The 18,386-nt window shown below is 41.1% G+C and overlaps 1 protein-coding gene across 1 annotated transcript in view; it reads right to left on the reverse strand.

Annotated features, from left to right (window-relative positions):
• Positions 1-682: 682 nt before the first annotated feature.
• ythdc2 (YTH domain containing 2) overlaps positions 683-18,386 on the reverse strand; it is a gene marked incomplete at both ends in the record, with an annotated part of 75,303 nt that continues 57,599 nt past the window's right edge. The window contains 6 exons of the mRNA XM_079751144.1: positions 683-730; positions 879-1,061; positions 1,181-1,300; positions 5,785-5,894; positions 7,427-7,616; positions 16,472-16,677. Coding sequence (XP_079607270.1) covers positions 683-730; positions 879-1,061; positions 1,181-1,300; positions 5,785-5,894; positions 7,427-7,616; positions 16,472-16,677 — 857 coding nt within the window. The remainder of the gene's footprint in view (positions 731-878; positions 1,062-1,180; positions 1,301-5,784; positions 5,895-7,426; positions 7,617-16,471; positions 16,678-18,386) is intronic.

Genomic DNA, 18,386 nt, shown 5'->3' on the forward strand with positions numbered 1-18,386 from the left:
ACTATTCTGCCCTTTATCTTCAACATGTCCAAGTAGTGTGGTGATATTGCGTCTGACTCATGATAATGAGGTCGCAGGTTCACGTCCAACCTCAACCAACTATTCTGTGAGATATGGCCTACAGTAGGACCCCGTCAATTTATTTATTTTCTTTGTCTGTTCTGGGCCGGCTTCGTTATTATTGTAAAATGACAAAGATATATATAAAAGGAAGAGATATAGTCAGGCCAACAACGTGAAACAATGATTTATTGTTAACTAATTTAAAAGGTTTGAATAGTTCAAAAAGAAACTTGTTTTTGAAGAAATATATTAATTAAACAGATCCAGAATATTAAACATTTTTCAGTATATTATTATTCAATAAAATATCAAACAGTTTTTGGCTAGGAAAATAACACAACTTAGAAAATATCCAGCAGAAACTTATTGAGTATTGAACTAAAAACAGGCTAAATACGATGCCTGTTAGTCTTAATCAAAGAAGTACAGTTAAAATTCAACTTCCAAATCCAAACAAATATACACTGTTTTTGTAATCAAATTAGAGTAATGTGTCACAGTGTCAACCAGTTATATCTCACATAGTAAATAGATTTCCACCGGATATGAAGTAATATCCGGTGGATATATCAAATTGCAATTTTGAAAAACAAATTTGCCAATTTATTCCCAAAGTGATTCAGTGCCATTCTTCAGTTATCTTGCCTTCTTTTTCGTCTTCTTTATTCTATAATATATAAAGCACACAACATACTTCCTGTTATTACATGTAAACAGAGAGGAATGCAGACATGGAAGCTGCTTCAAACATAATTATTTGTGTACAAATATATTATATATTAATTTTTCCTTGGAGGATCTTTAAATAAACATACCTGCATGACAGCATCTGGAGTACAGACAGGAGCCTGAGAGGCCCCTAGGTTGGGTAAGGTGGTTCTACTGCTACTCCTCGAGGAGGATGCCTCCTGAGACCCCTCAGACAGCATGGGCCAGGGGCGCTGACCAATACCAGTGGGCTGGAGCAGGCCCAACGCTTGTTCCTCTGCTGTGAGGACCTGAGATGAAGAAATATCGGTTAAGTCTCACAACCTGCACACAGGGTCTGAGATTTCTCAGATTCAACATTCAGATCCACTCAAACCATTGAGCATGGCAGTTCAGTTTGAAGACATACCGAGACCAGGGCACAGATGGTGGCCTCATCTTGCTGGGACAAGGGTTTTGATGGGGATCGCATTCTTCTGAGAAACATGCTGTGCCACTTTTGCCTGAGCTGGAACACCAATTTTGCCGTCTGGAAATCAGTGAAGAAAAAGGAAAAACATGGCAAAAACATGAAAACAAAACAAACGTTCTGAATGTAACCATGGCTCCTGATGATCACATTAGCACTGCAGCATGCATTGGCACCTGCTTGTTTATCATGCCTATTCGCAGGTTGAAAACCAATGAAGGTATCTGCCCCTTTTGTAATGTAGATCACAACCTTTTTCGAACCATGACCTCTTTTTAAAGTTGATACTGTATCGAGATCTACCAAGCCATATCGAAAGCCGTAGCATAGCCAGAATTTATTGTGCACCTATATAGGTCACTGTTTTCTAACACATAGTTAACGTTTTTATAATAATACCTTTATTGAAAGAATAACCAGAAGAAGGCCTAGGACTTACCTGTAACAACTAAATAGACAGAAAGTTGGAAGATTTGATGTATTTTACATAACAGTAGGAGTAGGCTAGTGTATGGATTTTTAACTTTTACAATTTTTTAACTAATTGTATACATTTTTTTTGTACAATACCTTGAAAAATATCGATATTCGATACCATTTTCATTACGACAGGGAAAACAAGATTGTTGTGCAAGTGAAATATTCAATGTGGAAACTACTTGATTAGAGTGGATAAAGCTAGGACACAGCATAAGTGGAAGATAACATTTTTCCTCCTGAAATAATGATCAGTTGGTCATTATCATTTGGTAGCCCTGTAGTACTATGAGACACAAACAGGTAGATATCTTGAGAACCCATTGTACAATTTTGATACTCGACCCAGCTATTGAAAGGTCAGGGCAAATAAATTGAATGAAGCACGACCTCGATGAGGTCGTCATGCAACACCGGGACGTATTCTCCGAGCTACCAGGGAGGACCACGATCGCCCGCAACGACATCCGGACGGCACCGGGAGTGAAGGTGAGGGTCCATCCCTACAGGATCCCGGAGGCCCGGAGGGAGGCCATACAGGCCGAGGTACGCCGGATGCTACAACTCAGGGTTATCGAGGAGTCACGCAGCGCCTGGTGCAGCCCGGTAGTCCTCCTGCCCAAACCAGACGGGTCCTACCGCTTCTGCAATGACTTCAGGAGGCTGAACGAGGCGTCCGAGTTCGACGCCTCGTTCAGACAAACTCGCTCGACAAACTCATAGAGCGCCTGGGACCGGCGCGGTACCTCACGACCCTAGACCTGACCAAGGGGTACTGGCAAGTACCGCTGACCCGGTCGGCCCGAGAGAAAACCGCATTCTCAACCCCCGGAGGGTCAATTATTTCAGGGAGGACGTTCCTCCCTCAGCCTCCATTGACTCCCATTCATTTCTCTGAAAGTGTTGGCGGCCGGTGAATAACATGGGGTTCAATAGGAGAGAGGAGGAAAGTCCTCCTCTGAGTGGGTGTGACTAGCTAAGGGATCTGGATCCTGCCTACGTCTATTCACGAATAGGCTGGAGCCCTGGCTGCGCTATGAACCAATAAGCAGGAGCCCTGGCTGTGGAGCAGCCCGGAGGGAGGGGTTATCCCCTTGAGTCTATCCTCCGAGAACCAACAAACCCGCTCAGTCGTATTTCTTTGTTGCGGCTCTGTTCGCTTTATATTGATGTTTCTGTAGCCCGTGGCCGGGCAGGGCTGCCTGCGGCCGAGCTGTGGAGCCCGCGAGGAGGATTGACTTGATCTATAAATGAAGTCCCTCAATCTTAATTGGCTTAACACCATGACCAACATTCTGAAACATCCATTAACATCCACATTTGCCTCAAACAATTTTAGGCTTATAGCCCATGTAAATAGTTGTGAGATAATGTTCTTGTTGTTCTTTTAATTGTTTGTTACTCCGACCGTTCTGTTTGATATTGTGGAAAGGATTTCAGTGAGTGATTCAGAGCATGATGGATTTTAAATTGCATCACTTTTGGTCTTGTCTCTTCATTTTTCTTAAAACAATTGTAGCTGAAAATAAACATAGCCAAATTACAACCACCAGTCATTGAGGGCAAAAATAGACCCAATGATAGGCCCAGATTTTTTTATTTAGTTTTACAAATGAAGAGTACGCCTGATTTTGCTGCCCACCAGCTTTCAAAGTACAATGCTGCCACTGGTGGATTTGAATCAATTCACATAATTATCCCACCCTGCTATTTTGTAGTTCACCAAAACACCCTGAAACAACTTGAGTCTCACATACTTATGCCACCATACGCCACTATCAGTGCAAGCAGGCCAATGGCAACCAATGATCACTATTGCTGTCCATTTGCACATTTATGAAATCCGAAACCTTGTTCTTTCATATGGGTAAACATGCTTCTTTTTACTAATTTGGCTCAAGCCCAAAGTACTCCTGCGGTTTTCTTTCTCTACCAAAACCGGTCGGGGAGGCGCTACACTTGACATGATAGCAATGCTGGCTAACCTTTAGCTAACACCGTCACACAGAGCATTGAGACTAGTGCACTGCCAGAGACTGTGAGTGACTGACAGGAGGCTGGGCTACGTTGGCGCCGTAGCGATGTGTGTCTGTTAACTTACTTTCCGAGAGAAGAGAGCAACAAGCGGAGCTGGTATTTGTGTATTGATACTGTAGAGAATAATTATTGAAAGCGTTCGAAATATCGATATTTTTGACAACACTAGGCTACACACAACACATGAGTGGCACAACTTTTCTCGCAATCAACTGCAACTCAGCCCAGGCCGGGGAGGAGCACCCCATCACATTCATCAGCAGGAAGCTCCTCCCCAACGAGCGAAACTACTCAACGGTGGAAAAGGAGGCCCTGGCCATCAAGTGGAGCCTCGAAAAGCTCAGGTATTATCTCCTAGGGAGGGAGTTCATCCTGGTCACCGACCACGCCCCCCTGAAGTGGATGGCCGGAGCCAAGGACACCAACGCACGAGTGACGCGGTGGTTCCTGGCCCTCCAAAACTTTAGGTTTAAGGTGGACCACCGACCGGGCAGGGAGCACGCCAATGCCGACGCCCTGTCACGCCGGGATGCCTGCCTGAGCGGGTTCACCGACGACCAGAGGCCTGAGCAAGCGGTGGAGGAGTGTGGCATCCCGCCCGCTGAACCTCGGACCGGGCGGGTCCGAGGATCCGTAGTAAATCAACTGCAACGCAGCCCACGATCAACTAGTAGACCATTGGTTGGGCACCCCTATCTCTATCAGATGTATCACAACATTCTCGTTTTGCTTCCCAACTTAATCCAAAAGAGTGATTTGCTTACTTTCAGTGATCGAAGAACCTAAAAAACGAATGTCTCCAAAATCCTGATGTTTGAAAGAATGTTTGTCCTTACTGGCTCCCTGAGGGGTGTCCTAGAGAGGGCTAAACTTCTTGGTAAAATGAATATAACGTCACTGTGCGTGTGGAAGGAGCTTGTCTGAACCCAAGGGTTCACTTTGCTGCCTTTGAAGAATGACGTAGCTTTCCTGCGAGTGCGTGAATCTGTTCAAAGTTCTGTAACACAATGGTCGTGCCTCACTCTACTAGAGGCAGCCCCCAGGCCCGGGCCCTCCGCAGTGTCACAGGGGGCCCCTCCCATGCTCAACACACAAATTGTCAATGACTTTGCTGAGCGCAAGGCACGTTGAATGCCTTTTTTTTTTTTTTTTTACACGATGAATAGATAGAGTGAGGCCTATATACATTTTAGGTTGCAAAATGGCATTTTGACTTTTCCTCAAACTACCAACATTTTAACACAAAATATTTAGGCTAGATCATAGGCTATAAAACAGTTAAGGCTTATTATTATGCCCAAAGTCTTCTAATCTGTTTATAATTTGTCGTATTTCAATAGGCTTATATTTCAGATGTGGTTCAGTAGTGTGTATCTGGCTTTATTTTGTTGGAATCTTTGCTGTATATATTTATCGTTTAGCCTAACCAAGCCACTTAGCGGACAAAACAGCTCAACCAGGTGCCGGTCCCAAGACCGGATTAATGGGGAGGGTTGGCATCAGGAAGTAAACTCTAGTAATGGGAATAGCCTATGACGTGTGTACAAGATTGCTGATGATGAGTTGAATGTAGGCCTAGTGTTGCACACCACTCTTCTCACTGGCATAGGCCGCAGACAGGCACTGTGTGTGTATGTTTGTTTGTTTTTGTGTGTGTTTGTGTGTGTGTGTGTGTGTGTGTGAGCTTTAAGCATGACAGTTTGATTGACATCTACAAGGCCCAACTGGGTCGAACCGTTGGGCAAACGAGTGACAGTGTTTTCATGCAGAATTCATTTATTGCTGAGGTTTATTTTTCCTCCGCCGTCAAAGTCAAAGAATTGAAGATATAAATATATATATTTAATTAATCTTTGATTAAAGAATATCTTTATTTTTATTAATTGTAGTTTGGTGGGCACCCTGATATGGATATGGCCTACATAACAAGAGGTCACAGAAGACTATATCGGTAAAGATCCACTAGGCATATGTATCAGATATTCCAATCATCATAAGGTATTATATAGAACTTCTGAGTAATGACTTACCTCACTCTCCAGCTGGAAGTCGATCCATTCATTGATTTTCAACCTGGCGAGATGCATTATGGAAGTCGCTTCATCAGCCTCACTATCACTGCTGTCATGCATCCCACCAGCTTTACCCCCCCCCCACACATGCACACACACACACAAACACACACACACACACACACACACACACACACACACTTTTTTAACATTCACATTTTGGACGCTGGAACCAACACAACCCCTTCAGAGGTACGGTTAACCCTTGCGTAAAAATGGTAAACATATTGTATCTATAAGTCCTGCTGCATACTACTTCTAGTTTCTAAGTATGTTTGCATTTGCCTGAAAACTAATTCTAGCCAATACGTGGTAAACAACCCTATTAGGATAGCACAATGTGTGTTTTTTTAGGAAATGTTTTAGTTTCAGCGACAATATCCCAAATGTAGGATAAATGGATCCCTTAAATATGAAACAATCAAATACAATGGGTTGGGGGGGGGGCAGGTTTTAGCAAATGAATTGTGTTGCATTTAATTGGTGGTGGTAACAATATATGTATAATATTTTTTAGTTCCTCCATCGATGCCTTCCGCTTATTCTCCCAGTAGTGCCATCTTTGGATTTTTTGTGAAATTTGGGTTAACAAATTTCGTAATTTAGGGCATTTCCAAAATATGTGCGTATGGTTGCAAATTTGTTTGCCACATTTTCTCCATTTATGAGTGTGTAGGGTCTTGTAATTCCATCTTCATTCACTCCGCCGAGATCCCCGCCGGCAAATTATATAAACTGAAAATTATAGCTGAGGCGTTTACTATTAAGTCTAAATTAGGGCTGGGCAAAGATTCAAAGTTATAATCGCGATTAATCGCATAGGATTGGTGAGTTAACTCACGATTAATCACACTTTTAAAATTATATTTTAAATCCACTCCAATTAAAGTTAAATGAGATAATCAAATGGAATGACACATTATCATTCATACCAAATGTACTTAATAAGCAAAAACTAGACCAAGTAATCTTGAGGGAGTTTTATTGACTCACTCAGTGAGGGTTGAATATGAAATTTAAGGAACACCACAGGTTTGGGAATTGTTAACAGGCTGTCATTTACTACAAGTGGAATTGAATGTAAAGTAAGTGGAACTAAAAACAAAAATGATTTCTGATACAAATGTTGACTTTCTGTCAGTAAAGCCTTTCAAAATCAAAGTAAAAAAAATAATGTGCGTTAATGTGTCAATTTGTATTAATCGCGTTAAAATAAGATTGCGTTAACGCGTAATTAACACGTTAACTTGTCCAGCCCTAGTTTAAATGATTATTTTTTTTTTTCTTTATAGACTATAGCTACGCACTCAGTGTGACCTATTGTTTATCCTCACAATCCTCATGGATCTTGACAGATCCAAGTGCCTCAGTTTAAAACTTGTCCTCCATGTTGAAACGCTGGGTGAACAGCGTAGTCAAACACAGCATGTTCCCTGAAGATAATCACAACCATTTTAATATCCGGTTGGATTTTAAGGTGTTATGACTTATTTATGAAATCCTTGAAGGACCTTAATAACCTTTGGATCGAAAATAATCACAAATGGTCTAAGAATCACCAATGCAGACGATACATGGCCGATCATAAAGAATACAATACCAGTTCTGGTGGTCTGTAGCGCAGAGCTGGGCAGCTTGGCACAGCCACCGAACACAGCCACGGTGACAGGAGTCACCAGAGAACAGCAGCGGATGGCTGTCCTTCTGTCCACCTGGAACAGCTCATCATAAATCACCCAGTCCGTCGGTAGCGTCTGTACAGACTGGGCATCTCCATGAGCTGTCGGATCCTAAGGAGAGAACAAAAACACAGCTATTGACATATAAACATACATGTCATATGTTTATGTCAATTTGCCAGCTGGGGTCTAATTTTCTATATGTCTTATATAAACATTAAATGTTTTGAAACTGCCAAATATGCCTGTCTAATGTCCGCCTTTTCCCAGCATGGTCCGCGCGTTTACACTGACCAAGGTAATATACTGGCTTGATTTCGCACCCCAATTTACCATCTCGGACCCTACACATATTGGGGTTTCATTTTCAGGTAAATGCAATGAGACGGCTCCGCGGTTCCAGGGGCGGGACTTGGGTAGAGGTGTTGCTACGTTGACTCAGAGGCAATGCAGCGACATCAACATTAAGAGTTCTAACTGGAGAGACGGTGAAATCTGCGAGCAGCTGACCATCATGGGAGAAATGGTGATGCAATCGTATATAACGAAGACAGGGAAAGATGGTGCGATCTACAAGAAAGACGCAGAGGAACTTTCATTACGAGGCTTTCGTCTCGATAAAAAACATGTGGTCAGCAAAATAAAGAATATGTTAGCGTTTTTTCACTTGTAAATAGTAGCCTACACTGAGACATCATCTACTCAATCTTGCATGCAAGCAGCATGAAAAAAAAACAACACATTCAGAGTATTCAATGATTCTAAAGAGGTCTACTCTCTACGCGTAGCCCAGCCTACTCCAATGAACCAAGAAAGCCGGCTCCGTGAAGAAGGCGGAATATACCCCCTCGGTTTACACAGGCAAGACACTAACACTCAAGAAAATCAAATGATTGGGTTAGTCCGACTATGATTGGATTATTAAGATGCATCTATACACCTTAGTCGGACTAAAATCATAGTCGGATTTCTCATAGTCGTATTAAGACCCCTAGATTATTAGATTGATAGTCGCATTAAGCGTGCATGTTTACGGTTAATTGAATTTTGCCTTCTGCGCATGCTCGAGACCTTTCCGGGGGCCGTGAGCCGGAAGTGGAAGGAGACGGTAGTCGTGTTGTTGTCGCCGTCGGAAAAGGAGAAACGCAGATTTATTTCAAAAGGTGGTGCAGAAGATGGAGGGAGCCGGTGTGGTGCCAATGTAGTGACCCCCTGTAAGAAGTGTATCATCAGCATGTGTTCAGTACACTACACACTACGCTTCGGTTTCACCCAAGGCTGAATTAAAAGTACATGTTTTACTAAATGCTGGTCATCAGCAAGGTCGCTAAGAAGTAACTTCGGGCACATCTGTCAAAATAAAAGTATTTTCCTTCCGACGTGTTTACGATCTTTATTCATTCATTGGGCCGCGACCGAACTGGCGGGACAGTGTTTCCCCCTCGATTTTTTGGTAGCAGTGGAAAGAAATTAAAAAATAAATAACCCTTTAAATGGTTACTTCTGGTGAGATCTTTTGGGAAAAATGTACAGATTGAGCTTCCAAATATGACATAACAACCAACAGAGTCAAGGTATCTGCTGAGACCAGATCATTGTGCAAATGTGCTTTGAACTTCAGGGCTACAGACTAAATTTTTCCACTAGGAGCACTGTGGCCCCTAACACCAGAAATTGTAGGGGCACACACCGTAAATCAACATGCCAATGGGATTCTGTATTACTAATAAATATTAAGATAATAGATGCAGAAATTACAATGAAATTAGTGTCACATTTTATTGTGATTTCCATACATACCAACTGTTTCCGAGTGTGCACGCATGCGTTCGACGAGCACGGAAGCGGTAGGACGCTGCGCCTCCTCTTTGCCCGCCCGCCTCTCCATTGAGAACGCAGCAGGCGCGAAACACGCCTCCCATGTGATGAGCCCTTTATGGCACATGAAGTCCTGACCGGGTTCGGGTACCCGCGGGGACGCGGGTTTTGCGATTGACTTCTCCGTTGCTGGATATGTTATTCAGGAGCGGAAGAGTCAACTAAAACCGTCAACAGTGGATGATGTGCTTTTTTTGCACAGCAATCTCAAGCACCAGGCCAATACCACATAGTGTAATTCCCCGGCGTTCCATCTAATGGGTGTGATTTTCCTTCGGGTGTGGGTATGGCGTCGATGTCAATTTATAGCGGGTCGGGTCGGGCACGGAAGGTAAATCGCGCTAATGTCGGAACAAGGGTCGGATGCGGTTTAAAGCATTGCGGGTACGGGCGGTTGCGGGTTTGCAAAATAAGACTGCAGTTCGGGAGAACGAGTCAATATTTGCAATATTGTTTAAACACACGTAGCAGGTTGTGAAATCTTTCTCCTCCTCACAGACACGTTTACGTGCACTCGATATTTAATCTCTAGGACCCTCCCCCTCCACATATTAGCCACTAACAGTGGCCATTCCTTATAGTTCTCACACTCCTGCTACAGATTCCGGATTTGTTGACGCACCCCTTCCCCGTTTAACGTCAAAAAAAAAAATTGAATTGCAATCTTTTTTGTTCTGCAGTGAAAAATGAAGGCCATTAAACTGGAGTGTTTGGGCTTAAAAAGGCTTGCAAAGGACAGATATTGGGTGGCTGATTGTCTGGGACTGCGGTACTGCCACAGACGAGAGAGAGACAGGTGGAAATACCATTTGGTTGGTTGGGCAGAGGCCCTGACGGAGGTGGATGACCTTTTCCCACCCTGGTGATTGCTGTTTACTAGGTAAATAAATCACCCTGTCTTGGAAATGCTCTGTGTGTTGTGTGGTTTTATCTGTTTAACTTGGTGGCGTGGAAACCCCACACCCACTGGCCCGCTACTATACATATATATATATACACACACTAACGGTAAGAAAAAATGTCTTACCATTAGCTTTTTTTTTACCATGTGTTCCTATAGGTGTCTAATAAGACCTAACAATTTATCCACAGCCAAATACTCTGGGAATTGCCTGGAGAGCCAATCAAAGTTGGGGTGCCCAGAGGGCCTGGGTGAAAATAGTTGAAATATTTTTTTTTACTAATATTAGCTTTTGAGGTGTCCACCTAGGTTTTTTTAAGGGGTTCTGACTCTATCCCAGACATTAGTTTTGACCAAAAAATGACTCCTTAACCCTGAAATATTGATCTTTCATATTTAAACTATGGATACAGTAACACGGACGAGGCGATGGCGTATCTGAAGAAGAGGGGGGTTGCAAAGGACGGCAACTGAGAGGAAAGACACAACGCTCTGGCACCAGCAGCGATAGAGAGGCTAAGGAAAACTCCTGGAAGCTGGGGAACGCCAAGCGCAGGAGCCAGACAGCAAGCCAAGATAGAGCACAGAGGTGGCTCCGCGGATTTCACCGTGATATCGGGGACACAACTTGAACTTCCTGCAGGGTGAGATGAGTCAACCCCGCACGGGGGTTGCACTGAAGTAAATCAAAGGCTTTCCTTTTCAATTTCGATACATTTTTATGAAGAAGTCTGTCATGGAAGTCGATATTTGTGAATCTGTTATTTTTTTCGAATTTCTTTGTTATAAATGTTCACATTCGAATGTTAAGGTCACCTTGGGTCTTCAGTACAGTTATGGAAGTTGTTTTGGCTGTTGTATGCCTCAACAAGAACATAGAATTATAACACTAAATGTTAACGGGCTACTAAATCCGATTAAAAGGGGGAAAGTCATAGCGAAGGCTAGGTTTTAAAAAAACATTTTATTCTTCATATACAACAGGAAGGGCAAGGGGAGTTGCAATACTCATTTCAAACAAAGTGGCCATCCAGCTCTCTACAAAGATTACAGGTAAGGAGGGGCGTTATGTCCTGGGGAAAGGGTTTATAGATTCAAGAGAAGTAACATTACTTATTATCTACAGACCAACAGGACAGGAGAAACTATTGATTAAAGAAATATTTAATTTAATTGCCTCGGAACGTACAGTTGCACCCTAATAGGGACTCTACAAATCCATCTAAACAGGTTAATTCTGAATCATTATATGCAAGGAAAATGCTCAAAGGGATTCGTATGTTGACATGTTGGCATAAGGAGGGAACTCTACCCATCTGTAAAACAGTATACTTTTTTTCTCCAACTCCCACACTGTCTACTCGAGAATTGATTATTTGTTTTATGTCTAACTCCGAGAGACATAGGATAGTGGAGTGCTATATTGGGGTTAGTGATGCGTCTGATCACTCTGGAGTGTATTTGAGACTAAATTTGGATGCCCAGCCCAGAAACACCATCTGGAGGCTTAAAACCAGCCTCCTAAATTACCATCAACGTGAGTTTATTAAAAAGGAAATTAAAGATTACCTAGAATTTAATAGTAATGAGGACATATCACCAAGGGCCCTATCTTGCATCCGGCGCAATTGACTTTCTCACTGGCGCATGTGTCGTTGCTAGTTTGCAACTGGCGCAGAGTGTTCTTTTCCCTCCTACGCCACGCGTCGGTAAATTAGGGAATGATCTGCGCCCCAAGGGGTGGTTCGACGAAAGGAGGAGAGATGTTCTGGGAAAAAAAAGAATGAATGAATGAGGGCGTGCGTTTGTGTATGTGTAAAAGAATTAATGAATGTGGGCGCGTGTGTGGGCGTCCATCTGTTTAAACACACGCAAACTAAACACTTAACGCATAATACAGTCCATGGCAATGTATATTAACGGGGGGACACATGCATATTAGGAACACAAGTCGATAACGATAATGCATACAATACTGATAAGAAACAATGTTTATAATGTATTTCGTATATCTTATAAGTTTTCTTCGCCAAAATTTATTTGAGGACTCAGTATTTCTGAAGTTGTGGAAGAAAACCTTATTCCATATGTGAATTAGGCCATATTATTTGGCCATAAACTGAGCATTTGAAGTTTGAAATTCATGTGCATCTGTCTCTTCGGAGACTGCAGACGCGCTGTCAAAATATCAACTCGTCAGATTCAAATGCGCTCATGGCTCTTAAAGGGGATGGGAGCTGGCACTCTCATTGGTTTATTGCACGTTACGCCCAAACCACACCTACGAGTAATTAGGCTACTTCAGACCAACCCTTTTAGATTTGCGCCGGTAAACTAGCGACATCGCCATAGAACCGCCCACAAAGCTACTTGCGCTTGGCGCTTCTCACTTGCGTTTCAGACCGTTAAAATAGGGCCCTTAGTATGCATAATCGAATAGAGACTATAAAGATGATCATTTTGCCGCGACTGCTGTTTCTTTACCAATCCCTGCCATTACAGATATCGACTAAACAATTTACTGAATGGAATCGGATGATTTCTACATTTATATGGCAGAATAAGAAACCAAGAGTATGTTTTAAAACACTACGGTTATCCAAAGAATAGGGAGACATGTCTCTACCTTGTCTAGAAGACTATTATAAGGTAGCGCAATTACAATATTAAGTTTACTGGTGTATAAAATGATTATGAAGCAAAAAGGAAAGAACTAGAAACAAACCAACTTGATATCCCACTTCAATCCTTGCTTGATGATACAAAGTCTAAGACCATTTATTTTGAAAAATTAGTACATTTACAAAGGTTCCTCTCAATATCTGGTTTAAAGAATGTAGGAATCTAAAATTGAAGAGAAAAGCATGAAGGCTGAGACGGGTTGAACATGATGATGATTTTAAACCAGCACAGCTGAACTTGAGGTTTAAACAACTGAACAGGAAGGGCATCAGATCATACTGCATAATTTCAACCAATATAGGCTTAGAAAGCGTCCTACATCTTCAAGAATCCCACAAATTGGCAGGACTTCTACAGATATTTACAGATTAGGCATCATTTTGACAGAAACATTAAAATTGATGAGGAAGCTGATTTGGATTAAATATAAATTATATTTATATGTCAAAATATAAATATCATTGAAATAAATTATGTCAAATATATGTCAAATAAATTCTTCCACCACCAGTTCGGGGCAATGGAGAGAATTTTCCGGGAAAAACGCTGTAAGGTTTTTTATTACTCCAAGATGAAAGTACTTACAGAATGACATAGCAGATTCCGGACACTGCTGGAGACAATGTAACAATATCTGATCACTATCATGCATTTTGGAATTGCACGGCAATCGAGCACTACTGGTAAGACGTAGGGTCAGAAATAAAATCTATTTTGGGCTTTGAGATCAATTGAAATTTTGGCAATGTATATTTACGTAATATAACAACTGAACTTAACAACCAAGATAGATATCTCCTCAAAATTGTACTTGTAGCCGGTGAATAAGCAATCACCAAAAAGTGTCTAAACAAAGAACCACCAACCAAAAGAGAGTGGTCAGCAATTGTAAAAGAAATATACGAGATGGAAAAACTTACATTCAACCTTAGATTTTGCATTAATACATTATAGAAGTACTGGTTAAAATGGTTATTATTTAGATTTGATTTTCCTAATTACTTCATCTGTGTCCGGTCTGATCAAATTTACACTGGACTTTGATGCATGCTTCTTGGATAAAAAAGCCATAAAGAATCAGCCAATTTGGTTTCCAATGCTGGATTTACTTAATTTGGACTCTAAGGACTTTTTCTGAATTGTGATGACATGCTGGTGATACTTTGATTTTGTGCCCATCCCCTCTTAGGAATACTACGGAGGAAACCCATAACATGTGTATTGATTTTAGATGTAAAGCTTTAATATTCCCTGCAACAGAACAATAGAACAAAACTGTTTTGTTCATTTTTTTTTAAATGTATGTGCTTTATCCTAAAATAAAAAAAGAAAGTATATATATATCTTTTTTTTTTTTTTGTTGTTTGATATGCCAGGAGATCATTTTGATTTTCAGAACTAAGGTCCTCTGCTTGATCACAAATGTCTCTGTTGCAAAGCTCTAATTCTGCTATATTTAGGGTTAGGCAGGTTGTTTTAAACCTGTTTTGTATCAACCGTTAAAATAGGGCCCATCTCTTCACCTAGTTCTTCCCCGAGGTCTCCTCCCCATTGGTCGTGCCTGGAACACCTCCCTAGGGAGGCGCCCAGTGGGCATCCTTAACAGACGAAACACCTCAACTGACTCCTTTCTAAGCAGAGGAGCAGCGGCTCTGATCCAAGTTCCTCATGGATGGCTGAGCTTCTCACCCAATCTCTAAAGGAGACGCCAGCCACCCTCCTGAGAAAACCCATTTCGGCCGCTTGTACCCACAATCTCGTCCTTTGGTGGTTTGAAGAAAACTGAACGTTTAATGCTACGTGGGCATATTAATTTGCTTTCTTTGCTGACGAAACCGGTTTACCAGTATGCTTAGTATATGGTGAGAAATTATCAAACAACAAAAAGTAAAATGTTGCAAGACATTTCCAGAATAAACACACAGCCTTTGCTGAAAAGTATCAGGATAGAAATGAGAAAAAACAGATGTGGAAGGTTGATCTGATCAAAAATCATTTGAAGAGGTTGACGAAGTCTGCAAATTCAACTACATATGCTAGTTTTTTAGCTCCCACATTGAGTATTTACAAAAGGATCAATCATTAGGATTTCATTAAATATATTCAGACTTGTGATTTTCTGCAGCAAAATTGTGCAGAAAATCAGAGATTTGACTCTCTGTGAAGACTGTAAAAGACAGAACCATAAAAATGGCAGAAAACATCACCAGACAGCAAATTAAAGACAGCAATTCAGCTGCGGCGATCGCCTGTGATAAGTCCAAAGACAAAGGCGACATTGAAGAAATAGTGCTGTTCTGCCGATATGGGAACTCAGGACCACAGGAAGAAATAATTGAGTTGATACCACTAAAAGGCAAAATACGGGGAGAGAACATGGTATATGGTCTTGGATGTTTTAAGGGGCAAATAAATAAACACAACCCACCTGGTGTCTGTAAGGACAGTGGTCAAAGATATGGATGGAAATTAATTTAATACATTTAAGTAATTGTTATAATATTCGACCAGAGGGCAGCACTGAGCGTTGGAGGTCACGTGAGGTTAGATGGAAGTGATTTGCGCGGACTTTGTTTGAGATATGTTGAATGGGCGAGACAAAGGAACAAATGCACTAAACTGGGTGCGCATCAATGTAAAGATGACCGCATAGACGCTATTGGTATGTACATGATTACACCTTACTTTGGTATATTTTATTATTTTGAAATGTTGGGAGATAAAATGTGGCAAATTTGATGGAAAAGAAAAAATATATATATTGAATGAAATTACTGATAATTTTGACTAGGTTAATAGTGAATATTTACTCTCCTCTTTTCTTCCTATTTGTTTTATTGAAAGGTTTTCAACCTTGAAACCTGCTGAAAACATCCAGCAAAATTCCAACAAACACTGGAAAAACTTGGAAAATAAACAAAAGAAGTTGTCAAAGGAAACGAGTTGTGCACTGCGTCCTATGTCCTCTATGCCATTTTCGAGTTGAGGGCAGACATTGAGGGAGAAAAGCCTGGAGAACCTGACACTTGAAAGCCAGCGTGAAGCTGAGTGGATGTGAGGATAAAAGGCCTCAGACATCCAGAGTTTTCGACGGAGAGAAAGTCCAAGATGGCGGAAGATGTCCTGGGAAAGACCGTTAAACAGCTCAAGACAGTAAGGACAAGTCTTGAGCTTGTTCTTACTCACTAAATGAGATACACTTTATAAATAGTGTAACATATAGTCTACAGCGATCAAGTTGAGCAGGAAAGTAGATTACTACACAAAAAATGAAAATAGGACCTGGAGCGCATTTATCAGCCCACAATGTTCAGATTGACTCACACTTACAATAAAGAAGCCATGCTAAAGGCTTAATTGCAATCTTCTCAGTACTGACTCCTTATGAAGCGTCACTGATCTTTTAACAATGTTGTGTACATTTTCCAAATTGTGGATATAGCGACAAAATAGTTTTTCGCTATTGGTAGTTGGTGGTTTAACGGCTGGCAACATCAGCTCTTACCTTTTTGTAGTGTGGCTGACTCAAAACTGAAGTCGAATGGAAGGAAAGCTGTGCCTGGCCACTGCAAGAGATGGAACCGCTTTCTTTGTTAATGTGTGCCAGTTTGGGGTAGGTGCCAGTTAGCAGGGCCGCCTTCACAATAGCCCAGTTCTCAGAGTTGATGTTCACATCACGGATGTCACTGCGGCCCCGCGCTCGAACAAAACCTGAAGAAAAACAATTTATATGAGTAAGTCATACCTTATCAATATTGGTCCTTGTATCGTTATCTAATCTTATAGAAATGCATGAAGTTTGTTTGTGTTCCCCATGAGAAGACATTTTCATTTCCCCCCAAAAAATCCTATCCAGGGTTTCTGAAGGTTTCAACAAGTAAATAAGTAAATGTAAGACTATTTAATACAATTATGAAGGCAAGGTAAGCCAACTTTATTTATATATCACTTTTCATACACGAGGCAGACTCTAAGTGCTTCTCATTAAAATATAGTCATAAAATATAATGAAATGATAAAATAAAATTGGTAAGTAAAAGAAAACAAAGGCAAAGTTAAAAGAAGGTGCAATAAGATAATAAGATTTAGCAGAAAGTTAAAGCAAACATACAATAAAATTACGCAATAAAATAAAATAGATACATAAAAGAAAATAAAGGCTAAGGTAAAAAAAATGCATTGTAGAAAGTGCAATATATTTAAGATTTTGCAGAAAGCTAAAGCAAACAAAAGTCTTCAGTCTTGTTTTAAAAGTGATCAGAGTTGGGGCAGGTCTTAAATCCTCAGGGAGTTTATCCCAGCTATTTGTTGCATAAGCCAATTTCCTTCCTTTTTTTTGCCTTTTCGCCTCATTTGTATATCAGGACATTCGACCGTGAGGGTGATTCACACTTATTCACCCTTGATGTTAAATGTGGACATCAATGTCGTTACAACATCAGTAGAATCAACAGGGGGTTTAAGGGGGTGGGCTTGCAAGGGGCGGGATATGACGCAGAGTTTAAGTCCACAGGAGGCGGGATAAGGGCGGCTGCTGTCACTCTAGTTTGTTTTGGTTTGACCGCAGACAGCACTGAGGCAGAACGGGCAGAACTCATCGCGACCATCTTAAATGATGCATCTTATATTTCGTTGCATCCACCTGGAGCATCGATCGATGAAAGATTGGAGCAAGAGATAGAGACAAACAGAAGAAACGACAAAGAAGAAAGGCTTCACGAACGACTGTGTCTTTTTTTTGCTTCATTTCACATTTAACAGACACTGGGACCAATGTAGTTGATTTCTGTGTTTAACTGAGAAAACAGGGAGTGGAAGGCCAGGACCCCAAAAGGTTCAGCTAACTTGTAAATAATAACAATAAAAAACATTTTCTATATACGCGTGCAGCGTATATAGAACTCATGCATTGTAATTTATTGCATGATGTGTACTTTTAAGGTTATGATAAGACTGATCTTTTAGCGTTCACAACGAATGACTTAGCAGTGGCAACATTAAAATATTTTTTAAACATTCAGCGAACAAAAGGCAAAAGGTTGATTATCGTTTAGGGGACCACTCAATGACATGCAATTGCAGGCCGAAGCGTCAAATGGTGTAAAATGCCGACTTTCACATTCACATATAAGCTAATTGACATTTCCTCCGGCGAAAATACTACCTCAGGCGTAGTATTTTTTCAGGATGTCTTCAGGTTACCAATGTCAGGATATGTCTTTCACATATGCGGCCCATCGGGAGAATAGCGGGAGAATAGCAGGACTTACGTGTATGTGTGAAAGCAGCTATAGTAACTAAATCCTGCTTTCCCATGTTTCTGGTTTACTCAGGGGATAATTAATAAATAATTAAGTCTCAGAAGATCTTATGTAACGATCTAAGAATTGGTGTAATACGTTCTGAAAAAGCTGTAGTTG

Source organism: Pollachius pollachius (assembly GCF_949987615.1).
Source record: "Pollachius pollachius genome assembly, chromosome: 14".
NCBI classification, from domain to species: domain Eukaryota; kingdom Metazoa; phylum Chordata; class Actinopteri; order Gadiformes; family Gadidae; genus Pollachius; species Pollachius pollachius.